The sequence below is a fragment of the Trachurus trachurus genome, assembly GCF_905171665.1.
Source record: "Trachurus trachurus genome assembly, chromosome: 10".
Taxonomy (NCBI): Eukaryota; Metazoa; Chordata; class Actinopteri; order Carangiformes; family Carangidae; genus Trachurus; species Trachurus trachurus.
The window spans coordinates 17,832,601-17,854,886 of record NC_139894.1 but is presented as its reverse complement, the minus strand read 5'-3'; the positions used below and the strand labels follow the sequence as shown (position 1 = coordinate 17,854,886).

At 41.7% G+C, this 22,286-nt stretch overlaps 1 protein-coding gene across 1 annotated transcript; it reads left to right on the top strand.

Moving 5' to 3' along the window:
* Positions 1-40: 40 nt before the first annotated feature.
* Positions 41-20,968, top strand: ahnak (AHNAK nucleoprotein; the record flags this gene model as incomplete). Its single annotated transcript, XM_083981223.1, has 3 exons — positions 41-197; positions 325-542; positions 646-20,968. 3 exons carry the CDS (start codon positions 41-43, stop codon positions 20,005-20,007), a joined length of 19,737 nt encoding a protein of 6,578 aa, XP_083837349.1. The 3' UTR covers positions 20,008-20,968.
* Positions 20,969-22,286: the final 1,318 nt, after the last annotated feature.

Sequence of the window (22,286 nt, the reverse complement as noted above, 5' to 3'; positions counted from 1 at the left end):
ATATCTCTCAAAACCATTATTTGAATTATTATGTTTATAGATGGCTGAAGAAGAGGAAACCAGGGAGGTGCTCTTTCCAGACTGGGAAGGCCCAGACAAAACTGGCTTGACCATTGAACAGACAACTGGAGGAGAGCTCTTTGTCAAGGAGGTCAAAGGAGAGTCACCTGCTGCACGTTCTGGAAAAGTATATGAAGGTAAAACATTCCTTTTTCTTCAAAATCAGGGTTCATAAAGCAAACATTATCTCACCTAGCTTGTGTCAACTAATATCCAGTATTCTTAACAGACTTATTTTTGTTGCTGTCCCCACTTAATTCACAGGTGATCAAATTGTGGGCGCCACTATCTACTTTGATAACATGAGCTCAGATGAAACAGCCGAGCTACTGAAGACACTGAACCGCCACAAGGTTGGACTGAAACTACAAAACAAATCCCCCTGCTGCTCTCCTGTGAGCACACCATGTCGTTCACCAATGGGCACACTGACATGGGAAGGGAAGACTCGGTTTGGAGGTTCCAGTCCAGACATCATACTTGTAAGATTTTATTAAATTAAAATTATTCTTGGCTTGTTTGTAGGGACCGAACAAAGACATGGTATAATGACATTACTATGTCTTCTTGTTTTTTTCTATCAAGAGTGGGGATGATGAGGACTATAAGAGAATATACACGAAAAAGATCAAACCAAGGCTGAAGTCTGAAGACCTTGCAGAAGGAGTAGATGTTCGCACAGAGCGGCACAGCAGCACAAGCAGTGATGGCAGCACGATTACTACCATCACTCGCCGCATCACCACCTACACTGTGGATATGCCAAGTGGCATAAGTGAGCAACTTGAACTTTCAAGCCCAGAGTTTAAGGGGCTAAGGCACGAATCTGGAGATGGCTCTCCTCGTATCAGGATCTCACATGGCAGCCCTTCAGGTAAAGGGGGAGCAGAGGAGGGAGTTTTTGAGTCAGGCAATGTCTCTTACACTGGGCCACACATTAGCTCCACAGAGACACGCTGGGGCAGTAGTGGGATTAAGACCACAACAATTACAAGAGAGGCAGAGAAAGAAGGAGGTACAGGTGTCAGATTTAAAGGCCCAAACTTTGGTAGCCAGGGGGGCATTGAGATCTCAAGAGGGAGTGGGGAGAAAGGAGATGGGAACATTCAACTGCTAGAAACAAGCATGACGTTAAGAGACAGCACAAACACTGGGAGTAGACATGTTACAGTAGGGGGGCTGGGAGGTGCAGAGGTAACCTCAGCAGAAGCGAACGGTGGGTCAATTAGTCTGAATTTACCAGGAAAAGGAATGCCGATCTCGACTACATCCATAGCTAAAACACAGGAAAGCAACACTGAAACCGGTTTAGGTGACAGAACAACGACAGCATCTGAAATTATCATCAGTAACGTGCAGACAAAAGGAAGTATTCCAAATGTCAGACTTGGTGGAGGTTCTGTAGATGTTAACCTGCCAAGCACAAAGGGAGGAATGATGCAAATCAAAGGTCCTAATGCGAGTATTCCAGGATCAGCTGTGAATGTGAGCCTTCCGGAGAGTGGCCTGACAGGACCTGAAATGAACATTCAAACCAAATTGCCAGATGCTGATGTAAAAACAGAGGGATTGAAATTCAAGATAAAGGGAGATGTGACAGTCCCAACGAAAGAGGGACACACAACGAAACCTGAGGTTCAGATCAAGGGAAAAGAAATTGATGCTGAAAAACCTAAAGGTGGATTTGAGGTCAAAATTCCAGGAGCTGATATTGAAGTCCCTGGTGCAAAACTGAAAATGCCATCCATAAAAAGAACAAAAATGCCTGATGTGGATGTAAAGATTGAAGGCCCATCAGTTGAAGGAGATGTGGATATATCAATGCCAAAGTCAGTGGGAGAAATAAAAGCACATAAAGTTGACTTTAAAGGTCCAGAGGTTGATATTGAAGAGCCAAAGGGTGGATTTGGAATGTCTAAAGGAAAAATGCCATCTTTTAACATAAGAGGTACAAAAGTGGAGAAAAGTGGAGATGTTGATGTAGGCCTCCCCAAAGCCAACATTAATGTGAAAGCACCTAATGTTGACATCAAAGTACCAGAGGTTGACATGGCAAGACCAACTGCAAAAGTTAAAGGCCCCAAATTCAACATGCCAAAAATGTCAGGGCCAGATGTCAGCAAACCAGATGTGGACCTCAATCTAAAGGGTCCAAAACTCAAAGGTGATGTGGATGTGTCAGTTCCAAAGATGGAGGGAGACCTGAAAATACCTGGGATTGGTATCAAAGGCCCAGAGGTTGATATTGAAGGTCCAAAGGGTGGATTTGAAATTCCAAATATCAAAATTCCATCATTTAACATTAAAGGTCCAAAAGTTGATTCTCCAGATGTTGATATCAACCTTCCCAAAGCAAATATTGATGTGAAAGCACCTGAGGTTGACATCAATGCTCCAGAGTTTGATATTGAAGGGCCTGACGCAAAAATAAAAGGACCCAAAGTGAAGATGCCAACCATAAAGGGACCAAAGATGCCAGATATTGACCTGAAACTGAAAGGTCCTAAAGTAGAGGGCGATGTAGATGTTTCACTTCCAAAGATTGAAGGAGACATTAAAGCTCCTGAGGTGGATATTGAAGGGCCTGACGTTGACATTGAAGGCCACAAGGGTGGATTCAAAATGCCAAAGTTCAAAATTCCATCATTTGGCATTAAAGGTCCCAAAGTTGAAGGCCCAGATGTTGATGTAAGCCTCCCCAAAGCTAACATGGATGTGAAAGCACCTGATGTTGACATCAAAGCACCAGAGGTTGACATTGAGGGGCCGAATGCAAAACTCAAAGGCCCCAAATTCAATATGCCAACAATTTCAGGACCGAAAATCTCCATGCCAGATGTGGATTTCAATCTCAAAGGTCCAAAACTGAAAGGTGACATGGATGTGACAGCTCCTAAGTTGGAAGGAGAGATAAATGCACCTGAAGTTGACATCAAAGGTCCAGAGGTTGATATTGAAGGGACAAAGGGAGGATTTGAAATGCCAAAGATCAAAATGCCATCATTTAACATAAAAGGTCCAAAAGTGGAGGCTCCAGATGTTGATATCAACCTTCCCAAAACAAGCATTGATGTGAAAGCACCTGAGGTTGACATCAATGCTCCAGAGTTTGATATTGAAGGACCTGATGCAAAAATAAAAGGACCCAAACTGAAGATGCCAACCATAAAAGGGCCAAAGATGCCAGACATTGACCTCAAACTAAAAGGTCCTAAAGTAGAGGGCAGTGTAGATGTTTCACTTCCAAAGATTGAAGGAGACATTAAAGCTCCTGAGGTGGACATTGAAGGACCTGACATTGACATTGAAGGCCACAAGGGTGGATTCAAAATGCCAAAGTTCAAAATTCCATCATTTGGCATTAAAGGTCCCAAAGTAGAAGGGCCAGATGTTGATGTAAGCCTCCCCAAAGCAAACATTGATGTAAAAGCACCTGATGTTGACATCAAAGCACCAGAGATTGACATTGAAGGGCCGAATGCCAAACTCAAAGGCCCGAAAATGAACATGCCAACAATTTCAGGACCGAAGATCTCCATGCCTGATGTGGACTTCAATCTCAAAGGCCCAAAGCTTAAAGGTGATGTTGATGTGTCAGCTCCTAAGTTCGAGGGAGAGATAAATGCACCTGAAGTAGACATCAAGGGTCCAGCAGTTGATATTGAAGGGACAAAGGGAGGATTTGAAATGCCAAAGATCAAAATGCCATCATTTAACATAAAAGGTCCAAAAGTGGAGGCTCCAGATGTTGATATCAACCTTCCCAAAACAAGCATTGACGTGAAAGCACCTGAGGTTGACATTAAAACTCCAGAGATTGACATTGGAGGGCCTGATGCAAAAATAAAAGGACCCAAACTGAAGATGTCAACCGTAAAAGGACCAAAGATGCCAGATATTGACTTCAAACTAAAAGGTCCTAGAGTAGAGGGCGATGTAGATGTTTCACTTCCAAAGATTGAAGGAGACATCAAAGCTCCTGAGGTGGACATTGAAGGGCCTGACATTGACATTGAAGGCCACAAGGGCGGATTCAAAATGCCAAAGTTCAAAATTCCATCATTTGGCATTAAAGGTCCCAAAGTTGAAGGTTCAGATGTTGATGTAAGCCTCCCCAAAGCTAACATGGATGTGAAAGCATCTGATGTTGGCATCAAAGCACCAGAGGTTGATATTGAGGGGCCGAATGCAAAACTCAAAGGGCCCAAATTCAATATGCCAACAATTTCAGGACCGAAAATCTCCATGCCAGATGTGGACTTCAATCTCAAAGGTCCAAAACTGAAAGGTGACATGGATGTGTCAGCTCCTAAGTTGGAAGGAGAGATAAATGCACCTGAAGTTGACATCAAGGGTCCAGCTGTTGATATCGAAGGGACAAAGGGAGGATTTGAAATGCCAAAGATCAAAATGCCATCATTTAACATAAAAGGTCCAAAAGTGGAGGCTCCAGATGTTGATATCAACCTTCCCAAAACAAGCATTGATGTGAAAGCACCAGAGGTTGACATCAATGCTCCAGAGTTTGATATTGAAGGACCTGATGCAAAAATAAAAGGACCCAAACTGAAGATGCCAACCATAAAAGGGCCAAAGATGCCAGATATTGACCTCAAACTAAAAGGTCCTAAAGTAGAGGGCGATGTAGATGTTTCACTTCCAAAGATTGAAGGAGACATCAAAGCTCCTGAGGTGGATATTGAAGGGCCTGACGTTGACATTGAAGGCCACAAGGGTGGATTCAAAATGCCAAAGTTCAAAATGCCATCATTTGGCATTAAAGGTCCCAAAGTTGAAGGCCCAGATGTTGATGTAAACCTCCCCAAAGCTAACATTGATGTGAAAGCACCTGATGTTGACATCAAAGCACCAGAGGTTGACATTGAGGGGCTGAATGCAAAACTCAAAGGCCCCAAATTCAATATGCCAACAATTTCAGGACCGAAAATCTCCATGCCAGATGTGGACTTCAATCTCAAAGGTCCAAAACTGAAAGGTGACATGGATGTGTCAGCTCCTAAGTTGGAAGGAGAGATAAATGCACCTGAAGTTGACATCAAGGGTCCAGCTGTTGATATCGAAGGGACAAAGGGAGGATTTGAAATGCCAAAGATCAAAATGCCATCATTTAACATTAAAGGTCCAAAAGTTGATGCTCCAGATGTTGATATCAACCTTCCCAAAGCAAATATTGATGTGAAAGCACCTGGTGTAGACATCAATGCTCCAGAATTTGATATTGAAGGACCTGATGCAAAAATAAAAGGACCCAAACTGAAGATTCCAACCATAAAGGGGCCAAAAATGCCAGATATTGACCTCAAACTAAAAGGTCCTAAAGTAGAGGGCGATGTAGATGTTTCACTTCCAAAGATTGAAGGAGACTTTAAAGGTCCTGAGGTGGACATTGAAGGGCCTGATGTCGACATTGAAGGCCACAAGGGTGGATTCAAAATGCCAAAGTTCAAAATTCCATCATTTGGCATTAAAGGTCCCAAAGTTGAAGGCCCAGATGTTGATGTAAGCCTCCCCAAAGCTAACATTGATGTGAAAGCACCTGATGTTGACATCAAAGCACCAGAGGTTGACATTGAAGGACCGAATGGAAAACTCAAAGGCCCCAGATTCAATATGCCAACAATTTCAGGACCGAAAATCTCCATGCCAGATGTGGACTTCAATCTCAAAGGTCCAAAACTGAAAGGTGACATGGATGTGTCAGCTCCTAAGTTGGAAGGAGAGATAAATGCACCTGAAGTTGACATCAAGGGTCCATCTGTTGATATCGAAGGGACAAAGGGAGGATTTGAAATGCCAAAGATCAAAATGCCATCATTTAACATTAAAGGTCCAAAAGTTGATGCTCCAGATGTTGATATCAACCTTCCCAAAGCAAATATTGATGTGAAAGCACCTGAGGTTGACATCAATGCTCCAGAGTTTGATATTGAAGGGCCTGACGCAAAAATAAAAGGACCCAAAGTGAAGATGCCAACCATAAAGGGACCAAAGATGCCAGATATTGACCTGAAACTGAAAGGTCCTAGAGTAGAGGGCGATGTAGATGTTTCACTTCCAAAGATTGAAGGAGACATTAAAGCTCCTGAGGTGGATATTGAAGGGCCTGACGTTGACATTGAAGGCCACAAGGGTGGATTCAAAATGCCAAAGTTCAAAATTCCATCATTTGGCATTAAAGGTCCCAAAGTTGAAGGCCCAGATGTTGATGTCAGCCTCCCCAAAGCTAACATTGATGTGAAAGCACCTAATGTTGACATCAAAGCACCAGAGGTTGACATTGAAGGGCCGAATGCAAAACTCAAAGGTCCCAAATTCAATATGCCAACAATTTCAGGACCGAAAATCTCCATGCCAGATGTGGACTTCAATCTCAAAGGCCCAAAATTCAAAGGTGACATGGATGTGTCAGCTCCTAAGTTGGAAGGAGAGATAAACGCACCTGAAATTGACATCAAGGGTCCAGCTGTTGATATCGAAGGGACAAAGGGAGGATTTGAAATGCCAAAGATCAAAATGCCATCATTTAACATTAAAGGTCCAAAAGTTGATGCTCCAGATGTTGATATCAACCTTCCCAAAACAAATATTGATGTGAAAGCACCTGAGGTTGACATCAATGCTCCAGAGTTTGATATTGAAGGACCTGATGCAAAAATAAAAGGACCCAAACTGAAGATGCCAACCATAAAAGGGCCAAAGATGCCAGATATTGACCTCAAACTAAAAGGTCCTAAAGTAGAGGGTGATGTAGATGTTTCACTTCCAAAGATTGAAGGAGAGATAAAGGGTCCTGATGTGGATATTGCAGGGCCTGACATTGACATTGAAGGCCACAAGGGTGGATTCAAAATGCCAAAGTTCAAAATCCCATCATTTGGCATTAAAGGTCCAAAGGTAGAAGGTCCAGATGTTGATGTGAGCCTGCCCAAAGCTAACATTGATGTGAAAGCACCTGACGTTGACATAAAAGCACCAGAGGTTGACATTGAAGGGCCGAATGCCAAACTCAAAGGCCCGAAATTCCACATGCCAACAATTTCAGGACCGAAAATCTCCATGCCAGATGTGGACTTCAATCTCAAAGGTCCAAAACTGAAAGGTGACATGGATGTGTCAGCTCCTAAGTTGGAAGGAGAGATAAATGCACCTGAAGTTGACATCAAGGGTCCAGCTGTTGATATCGAAGGGACAAAGGGAGGATTTGAAATGCCAAAGATCAAAATGCCATCATTTAACATTAAAGGTCCAAAAGTTGATGCTCCAGATGTTGATATCAACCTTCCCAAAACAAGCATTGATGTGAAAGCACCAGAGGTTGACATCAATGTTCCAGAGTTTGATATTGAAGGACCTGATGCAAAAATAAAAGGACCCAAACTGAAGATGCCAACCATAAAAGGGCCAAAGATGCCAGACATTGACCTCAAACTAAAAGGTCCTAAAGTAGAGGGAGATGTAGATGTTTCACTTCCAAAGATTGAAGGAGACATTAAAGGTCCTGAGGTGGATATTGAGGGGCCTGATGTCGACATTGAAGGCCACAAGGGTGGATTCAAAATGCCAAAGTTCAAAATTCCATCATTTGGCATTAAAGGTCCCAAAGTTGAAGGCCCAGATGTTGATGTAAGCCTCCCCAAAGCTAACATTGATGTGAAAGCACCTGGTGTTGACATCAAAGCACCAGAGGTTGACATTGAAGGGCCGAATGCAAAACTCAAAGGTCCCAAATTCAATATGCCAACAATTTCAGGACCGAAAATCTCAATGCCAGATGTGGACTTCAATCTCAAAGGTCCAAAACTGAAAGGTGACATGGATGTGTCAGCTCCTAAGTTGGAAGGAGAGATAAACATACCTGAAGTCGACATCAAGGGTCCAGCTGTCGATATTGATGGGACAAAGGGAGGATTTGAAATGCCAAAGATTAAAATGCCATCATTTAACATAAAAGGTCCTAAAGTGGATGCTCCAGGTGTTGATATCAAGTTGCCCAAAGCAAATATTGATGTGAAAGCACCTGAGTTTGATATTAACGCCCCAGAGATTGACATTGAAGGACCTGATGCAAAAATAAAAGGACCCAAACTGAAGATGCCAACTATAAAGGGACCAAAGATGCCAGACTTTGACATCAAACTAAAAGGTCCAAAAGTCGAGGGAGATGTGGATGTTTCACTTGCAAAGATTGAAGGAGACATAAAAGCTCCTGAGGTGGATATTGAAGGACCAGATGTTGACATTGAAGGCCACAGGGGAGGATTCAAAATGCCAAAGTTTAAAATGCCATCCTTTGGAGTTAAAAGCCCAAATATTGAAGGGCCAGACGTTGATGTAAGCCTCCCTAAGGCTGACATTGATTTCAAAGCCCCTGAATTGGATATCAAAGGACCAGCGGTCGACATTGAGAGTCCTAGTGGCAAAATCAAGGGACCCAAATTCAACATGCCAAGCATTTCAGGACCGAAAATCTCAATGCCCGATGTGGATTTCAATCTGAAAGGTCCCAAATGGAAAGGTGATGTGGATGTGTCAGTTCCAAAGATAGAGGGAGACATAAAAACACCTGAGATTGACATTAAAGGTCCAGGGGTTGATATTGAGGGTCCAAAAGGAGGATTTGAAATGCCAAAAATCAAAATGCCATCCTTTGGCATGAAAGGTCCAAAAGTAGAAGGCCCAGATATTGACATCAATATTCCCAAAGCAAACATTGATGTTAACGCACCAGGCATTGACATTAAAGGGCCAGAAGTTGACATTGAAGGGCCAAATGCAAAACTCAAAGGCCCCAAATTCAACATGCCAACACTTTCAGGACCGAAAATCTCCATGCCGGATGTCGATTTCAATTTCAAGGGTCCAAAACTCAAAGGTGACATGGGTGTGTCAGCTCCTAAACTGGAGGGAGACATAAAAACCCCTGATGTAAAGATCAAAGGTCCAAAACTTGACTTGGAGTCACCACAGGGAGAATTTTCTGGGCCTAAAGTTAATCTACCAACGATATCTGGACCAAAAATGTCATTACCCGATGTTGATATCAACCTGAAGGGGCCAAAATTGAAGGGTGATTTGAAAGGGGATGTTCAACTGCCAAAAGCTGAACTCGAGGGCCCAGATGTTACAGTTGATGTTCCTGATATTGGGTCAAAGAAATCCAAGTTTAAAATGCCAAAGTTTGGATTCAAGGGTCCAAAGGCAAAGGCTCCAGAAACTGATGTGAAATTGGTTCAAGGTGACATCAGCATCAAGGGAAAGACTGGTAGCTCAGAGGGTCTTGATGTTGACCTGGGATTGACTGGTCCAAAGGCAAAAGGATCTAAATTCAAGATGCCAAAGTTTGGATTCAAAGGACCAAAGGTTGAAATGCCAGATGTTGATCTTAATCTTCCCAAAGGTGGCATTGGTGTAAAAACTCCAGATATGGATGTTGAGGGACCCGATGTTAAAATTGACAGTCCTGATGGCAAAGTCAAAGGAGCAAAACTCAAAATGCCAGGTATTTCAGGACCAAAAATGTCCATGCCAGATGTGGATTTTAATTTGAAGGGTCCCAAAATGAAAGGTGATGTGGATGTGACAGTTCCAAAGATAAAAGGGGACATGAAAGGTCCTGAGGTTGACATCAAAGTTCCAGAGGCTGAAATTGGATGGCCACAAGGGGGATTTGAAATGCCCAAAATAAAGATGCCATCCTTTGGCATTAAGGGTCCCAAAGTGGAGAGTCCTGAAGTCAATATTGATCTTCCCAAAGCTGATGTTAATGTTGAGTTACCTGAGATTGATGTTGAAGGCCCTGATGCAAAATTGAAAGGACCAAAAATAAAGATGCCATCCATCAATGCCCCCAAGATGCCAGACTGGGATATCAATCTGAAAGGACCAAAACTGAAGGGAGATGTGAATGTGAAGGGGCCCAAGGTTGAGGGAGACATAGAGATCCCAAAAGTAGACATTGAGATTCCAGAGATTGACATTGAGAGTCCAAGTGGTAAGATCAAGGGACCCAAATTCAAAATGCCATCCATATCAGGACCAAAAATCTCCATGCCAGATGTTGATTTCAATCTGAAAGGTCCCAAGCTGAAAGGTGATGTGGATGTGTCTGTTCCAAAGATAGAGGGAAACATAAAAACACCCGACATTGACATCAAAGGTCCAGAGGTTGATATTGAAGGCCCAAAAGGTGGATTTGAGATGCCCAAAATCAAAATGCCATCATTTGGACTCAAAGGTCCAAGAGTGGAGGGTCCAGATGTTGACATAAATCTCCCCAAAGCAAGTATTGATGTTAATGTACCAGATATTGACATTGAAGGGCCGGAGGTTGATATGGAATGCCCTGATGCAAAACTCAAAGGTCCCAAATTCAAGCTTCCCTCCATTTCTGGGCCAAAGTTGCCTGACTGGGATATCAATCTAAAAGGGCCAAAAATGAAGGGAGATGTTGATGTGTCTGTTCCAAAGATTGAAGGTAACATAAAGGCTCCAAAGGTTGACATTGAAGGACCAGATGTGGATATTGAGGGTCCCAAAGGAGGTTTTAAAATGCCAAAATTCAAAATGCCATCCTTTGGAGTTAAAGGTCCAAACGTTGAAGGCCCAGAAATTGATGTCAACCTTCCAAAAGCAGATGTTGATATTAAAGCTCCTGAACTGGATATCAAAGGACCAAAAGTTGACATTGAGAGTCCTAGTGGCAAGATCAAGGGACCCAAATTCAACATGCCAAGCATTTCAGGACCGAAAATCTCAATGCCAGATGTGGATTTCAATCTGAAAGGTCCCAAACTGAAAGGTGATGTGGATGTGTCAGTTCCAAAGATAGAGGGAGACATAAAAACACCTAAGATTGACATCAAAGGTCCAGAAGTTGATATTGAAGGTCCAAAAGGTGGATTTGAGATGCCCAAAATCAAAATGCCATCATTTGGATTTAAAGGTCCAAAAGTGGAGGGTCCAGATGTTGACATAAATCTCCCCAAAGCAAATATTGATGTTAATGCACCAGAAATTGACATTAAAGGACCAGAGGTTGACGTGGAATGCCCTGATGCAAAACTCAAAGGTCCCAAATTCAAGCTTCCTTCCATTTCTGGACCAAAATTACCTGACTGGGATATCAACCTGAAAGGGCCTAAAATGAAGGGAGATGTTGATGTGTCAGTTCCAAAGATTGAGTGTAACATAGAAGCACCAAAAGTGGACATTGAAGGACCAGATGTGGATATTGAGGGTCCCAAAGGAGGATTTAGAATGCCAAAATTCAAAATGCCATCCTTTGGAGTTAAAGGTCCAAATGTTGAAGGCCCAGAAATTGATGTCAACCTTCCAAAAGCTGATATTGATATCAAGGCTCCTGAATTGGATATCAAAGGACCAACATTGGACATTGAGAGTCCTAGTGGCAAGATCAAAGGACCCAAATTCAACATGCCATCCATATCAGGACCAAAAATCTCAATGCCAGATGTGGATTTTAATCTGAAAGGTCCTAAACTGAAAGGTGATGTGGATGTGTCAGTTCCAAAGATTGAGGGAGACATAAAAGCACCTCGGATTGACATCAAAGGTCCAGAGGTTGATATCGAAGGCCCAAAAGGTGGATTTGAGATGCCCAAAATTAAAATGCCATCCTTCGGTTTCAAAGGTCCAAAGGTGGAGGGTCCAGATGTTGACATAAATCTCCCCAAAGCAAATATTGATGTTAATGCACCAGACATTGACATTAAAGGGCCAGAGGTTGACGTGGAATGCCCTGATGCAAAACTCAAAGGTCCCAAATTTAAGCTTCCATCCATTTCAGGGCCAAAGTTGCCTGACTGGGATATCAACCTGAAAGGGCCCAAACTAAAGGGAGATGTTGATGTGTCAGTTCCAAAGATTGAGGGCAACATAGAGGCACCCAAAGTGGACATTGAAGGACCAGATGTGGATATTGAGGGTCCCAAGGGAGGATTCAAAATGCCAAAATTCAAAATGCCATCCTTTGGAGTTAAAGGTCCAAATGTTGAAGGGCCAGAAATTGATGTCAACCTTCCAAAAGCTGATGTTGACATTAAGGGCCCTGAATTGGATATCAAAGGACCAAAATTGGACATAGAGAGTCCTAGCGGTAAGATCAAAGGACCCAAATTCAACATGCCATCCATATCAGGACCGAAAATCTCAATGCCAGATGTGGATTTCAATCTGAAAGGTCCCAAACTAAAAGGTGATGTGGATGTGTCAGTTCCAAAGTTGGAGGGAGACATAAAATCACCTGATGTTAACATCAAAGGTCCAGAGGTCGATATTGAAGGCCCAAAAGGTGGATTTGAGATGCCCAAAATCAAAATGCCATCATTTGGATTTAAAGGTCCTAAAGTGGATGGTCCAGATGTTGACATTAATCTCCCCAAAGCAAACATTGATGTCAACGCACCAGATATTGACATTGCAGGCCCAGAGGTTGATGTTGAATGCCCTGATGCAAAACTCAAAGGTCCCAAATTCAAGCTGCCTTCCATTTCTGGACCGAAATTGCCTGATTGGGATATCAATCTGAAAGGGCCCAAAATGAGGGGAGATGTTGATGTGTCAATTCCAAAGATTGAGGGTAACATAAAGGCTCCCAAAGTGGACATTGAAGGACCAGATGTGGATATTGAGGGTCCCAAAGGAGGATTTAAAATGCCAAAATTCAAAATGCCATCCTTTGGAGTTAAAGGTCCAAATGTTGAAGGCCCAGAAATTGATGTCAACCTTCCAAAAGCTGATGTTGATATTAAAGCTCCTGAATTTGATATCAAAGGACCAAAAGTTGACATTGAGAGTCCTAGTGGCAAAATCAAAGGACCCAAATTCAACATGCCATCCATATCAGGACCAAAAATCTCAATGCCGGATGTGGATTTCAATCTGAAAGGTCCCAAACTGAAAGGTGATATGGATGTGTCAGTTCCAAAGATGGAAGGGGACATAAAAACACCCAACATTGACATAAAAGGTCCAGATGTTGATATTGAAGGCCCAAAAGGTGGATTTGAGATGCCCAAAATCAAAATGCCATCATTTGGTTTCAAAGGTCCAAAGGTGGAGGGTCCAGATGTTGACATAAATCTCCCAAAGGCCAATATTGATGTTAACGCACCAGACATTGACATTAAAGGGCCAGAGTTTGACGTGGAATGCCCTGATGCAAAACTCAAAGGTCCCAAATTCAAGCTTCCCTCCATTTCAGGACCAAAGTTACCTGACTGGGATATCAATCTCAAAGGGCCCAAAATAAAGGGAGATGTTGATGTGTCAGTTCCAAAGATTGAAGGCGACATAAAGGCACCAAAAGTGGACATCGAAGGACCAGATGTGGATATTGAGGGTCCCAAGGGAGGATTTAAAATGCCTAAGTTCAAAATGCCATCCTTTGGAGTTAAAGGTCCAAATGTTGAAGGCCCAGAGATTGATCTTAGCCTCCCAAAAGCAGATGTTGACATTAAGGCCCCTGAGTTAGATATCAAAGGACCAGAATTTGACATTGAGAGTCCTAGTGGCAAAATCAAAGGACCCAAATTCAACATGCCATCCATATCAGGACCAAAAATCTCAATGCCAGATGTGGATTTCAATCTGAAAGGTCCTAAACTGAAAGGTGATGTGGATGTATCAGTTCCAAAGTTGAAAGGAGACATAAAAACACCTGAGATTGACATCAAAATTCCAGAGGTTGATGTTGAAGGTCCAAAAGGTGGATTTGAAATGCCCAAAATTAAAATGCCATCATTTGGGTTTAAAGGTCCAAAAGTGGAGGGTCCAGATGTTGACATAAATCTCCCAAAAGCCAATATTGATGTTAATGCACCCGGCATTGACATTACAGGGCCAGAGTTTGATGTGGAATGCCCTGATGCAAAACTCAAAGGTCCCAAATTCAAGCTTCCATCCATATCTGGACCAAAAATGCCTGACTGGGATATTAATCTAAAAGGGCCTAAAATGAAGGGAGATGTTGATGTGTCAGTTCCAAAGATTGAGGGCAACATAAAGGCTCCCCATGCGGACATTGAAGGACCAGATGTGGATATTGAGGGTCACAAAGGAGGATTTAAAATGCCTAAATTCAAGATGCCATCCTTTGGAGTTAAAGGCCCAAATGTTGAAGGCCCAGAAATTGATGTGAACCTTCCCAGAGCTGATGTTGACATTAAAGCCCCTGAATTGGATATTAAAGGACCAAAACTTGACATTGAGAGTCCTAGTGGCAAAATCAAAGGACCCAAATTCAACATGCCTTCCATTTCTGGACCAAAAATCTCAATGCCAGATGTGGATTTCAACCTGAAAGGTCCCAAACTGAAAGGCGATATGGATGTGTCAGTTCCCAAGATAAAGGGAGACATAAAAACCCCTGAGGTTGATATCAAAGGCCCAGAGGTTGATATCGAAGGCCCAAAAGGGGGATTTGAGATGCCAAAAATAAAAATGCCATCATTTGGTTTCAAAGGTCCAAAGGTGGAGGGTCCAGATGTTGACATTAATCTCCCCAAAGCAAACATTGATGTTAACGCACCAGACATTGACATTAAAGGGCCAGCGTTTGATGTGGAATGCCCTGATGCAAAACTCAAAGGTCCAAAATTTAAGCTTCCATCCATATCTGGACCCACAATGCCAGATTGGGACATTAATCTGAAAGGGCCTAAATTAAAGGGAGATGTTGATGTGTCAGTTCCAAAGCTTGAGGGTGACATAAAAACTCCCAAAATGGACATTGAAGGACCAGACATCGACATTGATAGCCACAAAGGAGGATTTAAAATGCCAAAGTTCAAAATGCCATCCTTTGGTGGTAAAGGTCCAAAACTTGAAGGCCCAGAAATTGATGTCAGCCTCCCAAAAGCTGATATTGATATTAAAGCCCCCGAATTGGATATTAAAGGACCAGGGGTTGACATTGAGAGTCCTAGTGGCAAGATCAAAGGACCCAAATTCAACATGCCATCCATATCAGGACCAAAAATCTCAATGCCAGATGTGGATTTCAATCTGAAAGGTCCCAAACTGAAAGGTGATGTGGATGTATCAGTTCCAAAGATAAAGGGTGACATAAAAACACCTGAGATTGACATCAAAGGTCCAGACGTTGATATTGAAGGCCCAAAAGGTGGATTTGAGATGCCCAAAATCAAAATGCCATCATTTGGATTCAAAAGTCCAAAAGTGGATGGTCCAGATATTGACATAAATCTTCCCAAAGCAAATATTGATGTGAATGCACCAGAAATGGACATTAAAGGGCCTGAGGTTGATGTTGAATGCCCTGATGCAAAACTCAAAGGTCCCAAATTCAAGCTTCCCTCCATTTCAGGACCAAAGTTGCCTGACTGGGATATCAACCTGAAAGGGCCTAAAATAAAGGGAGATGTTGATGTGTCAGTTCCAAATATTGAGGGTGACTTGGAGGCACCCAAAGTGGACATTGAAGGACCAGATATGGATATTGAGGGTCCCAAAGGAGGTTTTAAAATGCCAAAATTCAAAATGCCATCCTTTGGAGTTAAAGGTCCAAACGTTGAAGGCCCAGAAATTGATGTCAACCTTCCAAAAGCAGATGTTGATATTAAAGCTCCTGAACTGGATATCAAAGGACCAAAAGTTGACATTGAGAGTCCTAGTGGCAAGATCAAAGGACCCAAATTCAACATGCCAAGCATTTCAGGACCGAAAATCTCAATGCCAGATGTGGATTTCAATCTGAAAGGTCCCAAACTGAAAGGTGAGGCGAATGTGTCAGTTCCAAAGATAGAGGGAGACATAAAAGCTCCTGGGATTGACATCAAAGGTCCAGAGTTTGATATTGAAGGTCCAAAGGGTGGATTTGAGATGCCCAAAATTAAAATGCCATCATTTGGCTTCAAAGGTCCAAAGGTGGAGGGTCCAGATGTTGACATTAATCTCCCCAAAGCAAACATCGATGTTAATGCACCAGATATTGACATTAAAGGGCCAGAAATTGATATGGAATGCCCTGATGCAAAATTAAAAGGTCCCAAATTCAAGCTTCCATCCATATCTGGACCCACAATGCCAGATTGGGACATTAATCTGAAAGGGCCCAAATTGAAGGGAGATGTTGATGTGTCAGTTCCAAAAATTGAGGGTGACATAAAATCTCCCAAAATGGACATTGAAGGACCAAACATTGACATTGATGGCCACAAAGGAGGATTCAAAATGCCAAAGTTCAAAATGCCATCGTTTGGTGGTAAAGGTCCAAAACTTGAAGGCCCGGAAATTGATGTCAGCCTCCCAAAAGCTGATATTGACATTAAAGCCCCTGAATTGGATATCAAAGGACCAGGGGTTGACATTGAGAGTCCTAGTGGCAAGATCAAAGGACCCAAATTCAACATGCCATCCATATCAGGACCAAAAATCTCAATGCCAGATGTGGATTTCAATCTGAAAGGTCCCAAACTGAAAGGTGATATGGATTTGTCAGTTCCAAAGATGGAAGGAGACATAAAAACACCCGACATTGACATAAAAGGTCCAGAGGTTGATATTGAAGGTCCGAAAGGTGGATTTGAGATGCCCAAAATCAAAATGCCATCCTTTGGTTTCAAAGGTCCAAGGGTAGAGGGTCCAGATGTTGACATTAATCTTCCCAAATCAAACATTGATGTTAACGCACCAGACATTGATATTAAAGGGCCAGAGTTTGATGTGGAATGCCCTGATGCAAAACTCAAAGGTCCCAAATTCAAGCTTCCATCCATATCTGGACCAAAAATGCCTGATTGGGATATTAATCTGAAAGGGCCTAAAATGAAGGGAGATGTTGATGTGTCAGTTCCAAAGATTGAGGGCAACATAAAAGCTCCCCATGTGGACATTGAAGGACCAGATATTGACATTGAGGGACCCAAGGGAGGATTTAAAATGCCCAAGTTCAAAATGCCATCCTTTGGAGTTAAAGGTCAGAATGTTGAAGGCCCAGAAATTGATGTCAGCCTCCCAAAAGCTGATGTTGACATTAAAGCTCCTGAACTGGATATCAAAGGACCAGGGGTTGACATTGAGAGTCCTAGTGGCAAGATCAAAGGACCCAAATTCAACATGCCATCCATATCAGGACCAAAAATCTCAATGCCAAATGTGGATTTCAATCTGAAAGGTCCCAAAGTGAAAGGTGATGTGGATGTGTCAGTTCCAAAGATAGAAGGAGACATAAAAACACCTGAGATTGACATCAAAGGTCCAGAGGTTGATATTGAAGGCCCAAAAGGTGGATTTGAAATGCCTAAAATCAAAATGCCATCATTTGGATTCAAAGGTCCCAAAGTGGAGGGTCCAGATGTTGACATTAATCTCCCCAAAGCAAACATTGGTGTTAACGCACCAGATATTGGCATTAAGGGGCCAGAAGTTGACGTGGAATGCCCTGATGCAAAACTCAAAGGTTCCAAATTCAAGCTTCCCTCCATTTCTGGACCAAAGTTGCCTGACTGGGATATCAATCTTAAAGGGCCAAAAATGAAGGGAGATGTTGATGTGTCAGTTCCAAAGATCGAGGGTAACATAGAGGCACCAAAAGTGGACATTGAAGGGCCAGATGTGGATATTGAGGGTCCCAAAGGAGGATTTAAAATGCCAAAATTCAAAATGCCATCCTTCGGAGTTAAAGGTCCAAATGTTGAAGGCACAAACATTGATGTCAACCTTCCAAAAGCTGATATTGATATCAAGGCTCCTGAATTGGATATCAAAGGACCAAAATTGGACATTGAGAGTCCTAGTGGCAAGATCAAAGGACCCAAATTCAACATGCCATCCATATCAGGACCAAAAATCTCAATGCCAGATGTGGATTTCAATCTGAAAGGTCCCAAACTGAAAGGTGATATGGATGTGTCAGTTCCAAAGATTGAGGGAGATATAAAAGCACCTGATGTTAATATCAAAGGGCACGCCATTGATATTGAAGGACCGAAGGGTGGATTTGAAATGCCTAACATCAAAATGCCATCACTGAACGTCAAAGGTCCAAAAGTAGAGGGTCCAGATGTTGACATAAACCTTCCCAAAGCTGACATTGATATCAAAGCTCCAGAAATTGACATTGAAAGCACTGACACTAAAATCAAAGGACCTAAATTGAAGATGCCAAATATAAAAGGACCCAAGATGCCTAATGTTGACATCAATGTTAAAGGTCCCAAACTCCAAGGTGATGTGGATGTGTCAGTTCCAAAGATTGAAGGAGAAATCAAAACACCTTCCATCGACATCAAAGGTCCAAAGATTGATGTAGAAGGACCTAAAGGTGGATTTGAGATGCCTAAAATCAAAATGCCATCACTGAACATAAAGGGTCCAGATATGCAGGGTCCAGAATTTGACATAAATCATCCCAAATCTAACATCAACATTGAAACTCCTGATCTTGATGTAAACCTAAAAGGGCCTAAGATCAAAGGGGAGATTGATGCCTCTCTTCCTAAAATGGCAGGTAATACGAGAGGTCTGAATGCTAACATCCAGGTGCCATCCATCTCTATGGAAGGTGGAAAGACAGGTGTTACATTTCCTAAATTCAAAGGTCCCAAGTTTGGAATAAAATCCCCAGAAATAGAGGGGACAGCTCCCACAGTCAGTGTGGGCACAAAAGGTTCTAAAACAGGAGTGCATCTCCCAGACACTGAAGCAAGTCTCGATGCCCCAGATATCGATATCAACGTAAAGGGGAAAAAGGGGAAATTTAAACTTCCTAAAGTGAAAGGAAAGGCAAAGAAGGCTGATCTTGACATAGACACACCGGCAGTGGACCTTGATGTAGACACACCACATATTCATCTCAAGGGAACGAAGGTAAAGAAGCCCCTCTTTGGAAAACTTCATTTTCCTGATGTGGAATTAGACATAAAATCCCCAAAAGTGAAAGGCGAAGGGTCTGTATCAGAGGGAATGAAATCACCTGACATCAATTTGTCATCTGGTAGTCTGAGTGCAAGTATTGACAGCCCAGATGTTAGTTTGAAAGGGTCAGATGTTAAATTAAAGACTCCCAATATTAAAATGCCAAATATTAAAGGTGGTGCAGAGATTGATGCAAGTGTGTCAGGGGGCAGTGCTGTTGGTGGCCTTCAATTCCCAGAGGGTACAGTAACTTTTCCAAAAATGAAGGTACCAAAATTCGGCATTGCTCTGCCTCAGGTTGAAGGCCAAGTAGGTGGAAGAAATGTTGAGTCAGAAGTTTCAAACAGAGGAGGAATTAACATACAGTCTCCATCCATTAGCTACCAAGCCAGTTCACAAAATATTGAGGTTCCGAGTCCAGAGCTGAGGCACAGTGAGGGCAAAATGAAGGTAAAGATGCCAAAATTGTTTGGCAAATCAAAAGCAAAGGGCAGTAGTGCAGGTGATCTTCGGGGACCAGAGTTAGAATTCAGTGGCAGTGGAAAAGGCAGTAAGGTCCCCAAAGGCTTAAGTGTGCACACAGGGGAAATGGTAGGTGGGAAACTGGAATTAGAGGGTGACCCTGGACTCAGTGTGTCAACTAAAGGCAAGTCAGCCTCACTGGATCTATTCAAAAAATCAAGGCATCGTTCTTCATCTCTGAGTGATGAAGGTGGGCTTGCAGTCAGTTCTCCTTCAACTCACCTAGAAGCTGAGGGGGGCGACATTTCATTAGATCTAGGAGGAAGCAAAGTTGGAGGAAAGAAAGGAAAGCTGAAGTTTGGCACTTTTGGAGGTTTTGGTGCAAAGTCAAAGGGCTCATATGAAGTGACACTTGGTGAGGACAGGGAGGCAGGGGTTGAGGGAGGTGCGAATGTTTCTTTACCCTCTAAAAAGTCAAGATTGTCTTCATCTTCCAGCAGTGACAGTGGCTCAAGAGGTGGTTTTAGGTTCCCAAGAGTTGAACTATCTGTTTCACCAAAAAAATGATTAATTATAAGGCAAATTAAACTATCTCATGCACACTCCAGTGTGTCCTCCTAATATAAATTCTTTCAAACCTAAGGGGACATGTACAGTCATTAACTATGAGTAATTCATTTTTTCAGTAATTTGACAGGAGGGCATGAGATTGTTTAAAATCCCTTAATACTGTAAATAAGATTAATTTGTATTGTAATAATAGATATTGTTTTTTGTACATAGTCCAGATTTATTGAAAACATGCCATCTTACCAAATATTCAACAAGAGTTCATTGCAGGGTTCGCCATTTTTGTCCTATTCATTCTTTTAAATGAATGTTGAACAGGTGTGTTATATTTGTATTCAAGGGTCTTTTGCACAGAACGGATAGTTACAATAGTTATTTTGAAGGAAAATGTTGTTTATACACCAGACACAAATATTAACAGTCACCACTTTTAATGTATGAAAATATTTTATTTTCAAGCTTTTATTTTATGTAATCAGTGCAGGAGCATATGCAACATAGAGATGGCCCTGTGTAACACATTCTAAGGAGTAATGGTGTTGTACATACCATAATTGCAAAGACAATCACTGTTTGGAAACTGTCAACTCTCTAAAATGCTGTCAGTACTTCCTGTTTATTTTTTAGAAAATGTATTCACCCGTAAAATCTATGCCATTTACCAAAATAAGCATTTGCTGCATTTGTTTTCAATGTTTTGCTTCCTAATCCTGTGTCAATTTCATTCTTACCTGTTTGATGATCCTCTGTATTTCATTTGCTTTGTCACTCTTTGTACACACTCCATATTAATATGTAAACAATGTCATAAATAAAAAGTCACTTTTTGATGTTATTTCATGTGTTTGCAAAAAAAAAAAAAAAATCTGTGTTCATAGAGAGTTGCATAGTTTTGATCAGATATAATTGCGATATAACATGATTCTTTGGGTCTATTCTTTTGTGTGCATTCTGCCAAATAAACTAAATAAAAAAAATATATAGAATGTATAATGTTTCTTAAGTCAGTATTTCCCGATTTCTTCATGATATGATATGATATTACCCTATAAGAACATCAGCATTGCAACAACAGTACAATGATTGGCAGGAAGATTATGTGGTTATACTATGTATTACACTAACTTGGCTGTATAAGCTGATGCAGTCATTGTATATTTTATCACTTAATGTGAAAGGCCTACCAACATCGCAAAAAGGCTGACAATGACCTGATCCAAGAAACGCAACTAAAACAATTTCAAAAAAAGAAGTACAGATTAATTGCATCATCGTGTGCCCTAGAGGCGGCCCAAGGCAAAGTGAACATCATGGTCCGAACTCTGACATTACTTCCAGCAAACTCACAAATGCTCTAACTATGGTACAAGACGGGCTTAATAACAACTGCCTTATGCTCAATACAAAAAAAATGGTGTGTATGACATTCACTGAACGACCAATAAATCAGAACAGATCTAAAGTATTAATTGGAGGAGAGGAACTTGAACTGGTAATCCAGTTCCACTACCTTGGTATCACACTAGATGAGAATCTCACATTTAAGAAACACATCAAAAAAACTGGCCAACACATGGGTCGACCCACAGTCTACTACTGCATGGAAAATGATTGACTCTTCTAAGGTATTGCCACACAGGCTGCAAGACATCCTGTTCTCTAGTGTAACAATCAAAACAAATTAAAAGTAATTCATCAGAACACACCTTTGTCTTCCTGCAGCCTTTTATTTATTATTATTTTTTAGCTAAGATCAGCCCTACAAGCTTATGGAGTTCACTGGAACTATCCCTTCCCCTCACATCACTCTGTTTCTTAAACTGATTGAGCACAGGGCCGAGGCTTTACCATTTCATGAATCCATGGAATAGGGAGTTTGGACGTAAACCTAGATTGGGGAAGAATATGGTGCAATCTATGTATGATTTATAAGAATCTAGCACACCAAATAATTCAAGACCATACATAGAGCCTACATCACAGATCAAGTTACAACCTACATTTTTCACATGTTTTGGGCCTGCCAGCAAGTTTTGGGCTTGTGCAGACATACAGTACCAGTATTTGACATTGGTTTTATTCCTAATCCTGCCTTTTGTCTCCTTAATAATATTTCAGATATCACTCTTAAGCAAATTCAGTGTAAAATGGCATTTTCTAGGTCTGCGAAGAAAACAATTCTAAAACACTGGTTTACTCCAGATATATGTATGAAATCATTCTGGATCGATAGCTTTGTTAACACTGTCAACCTTGAGCATATAACTGCACAACTT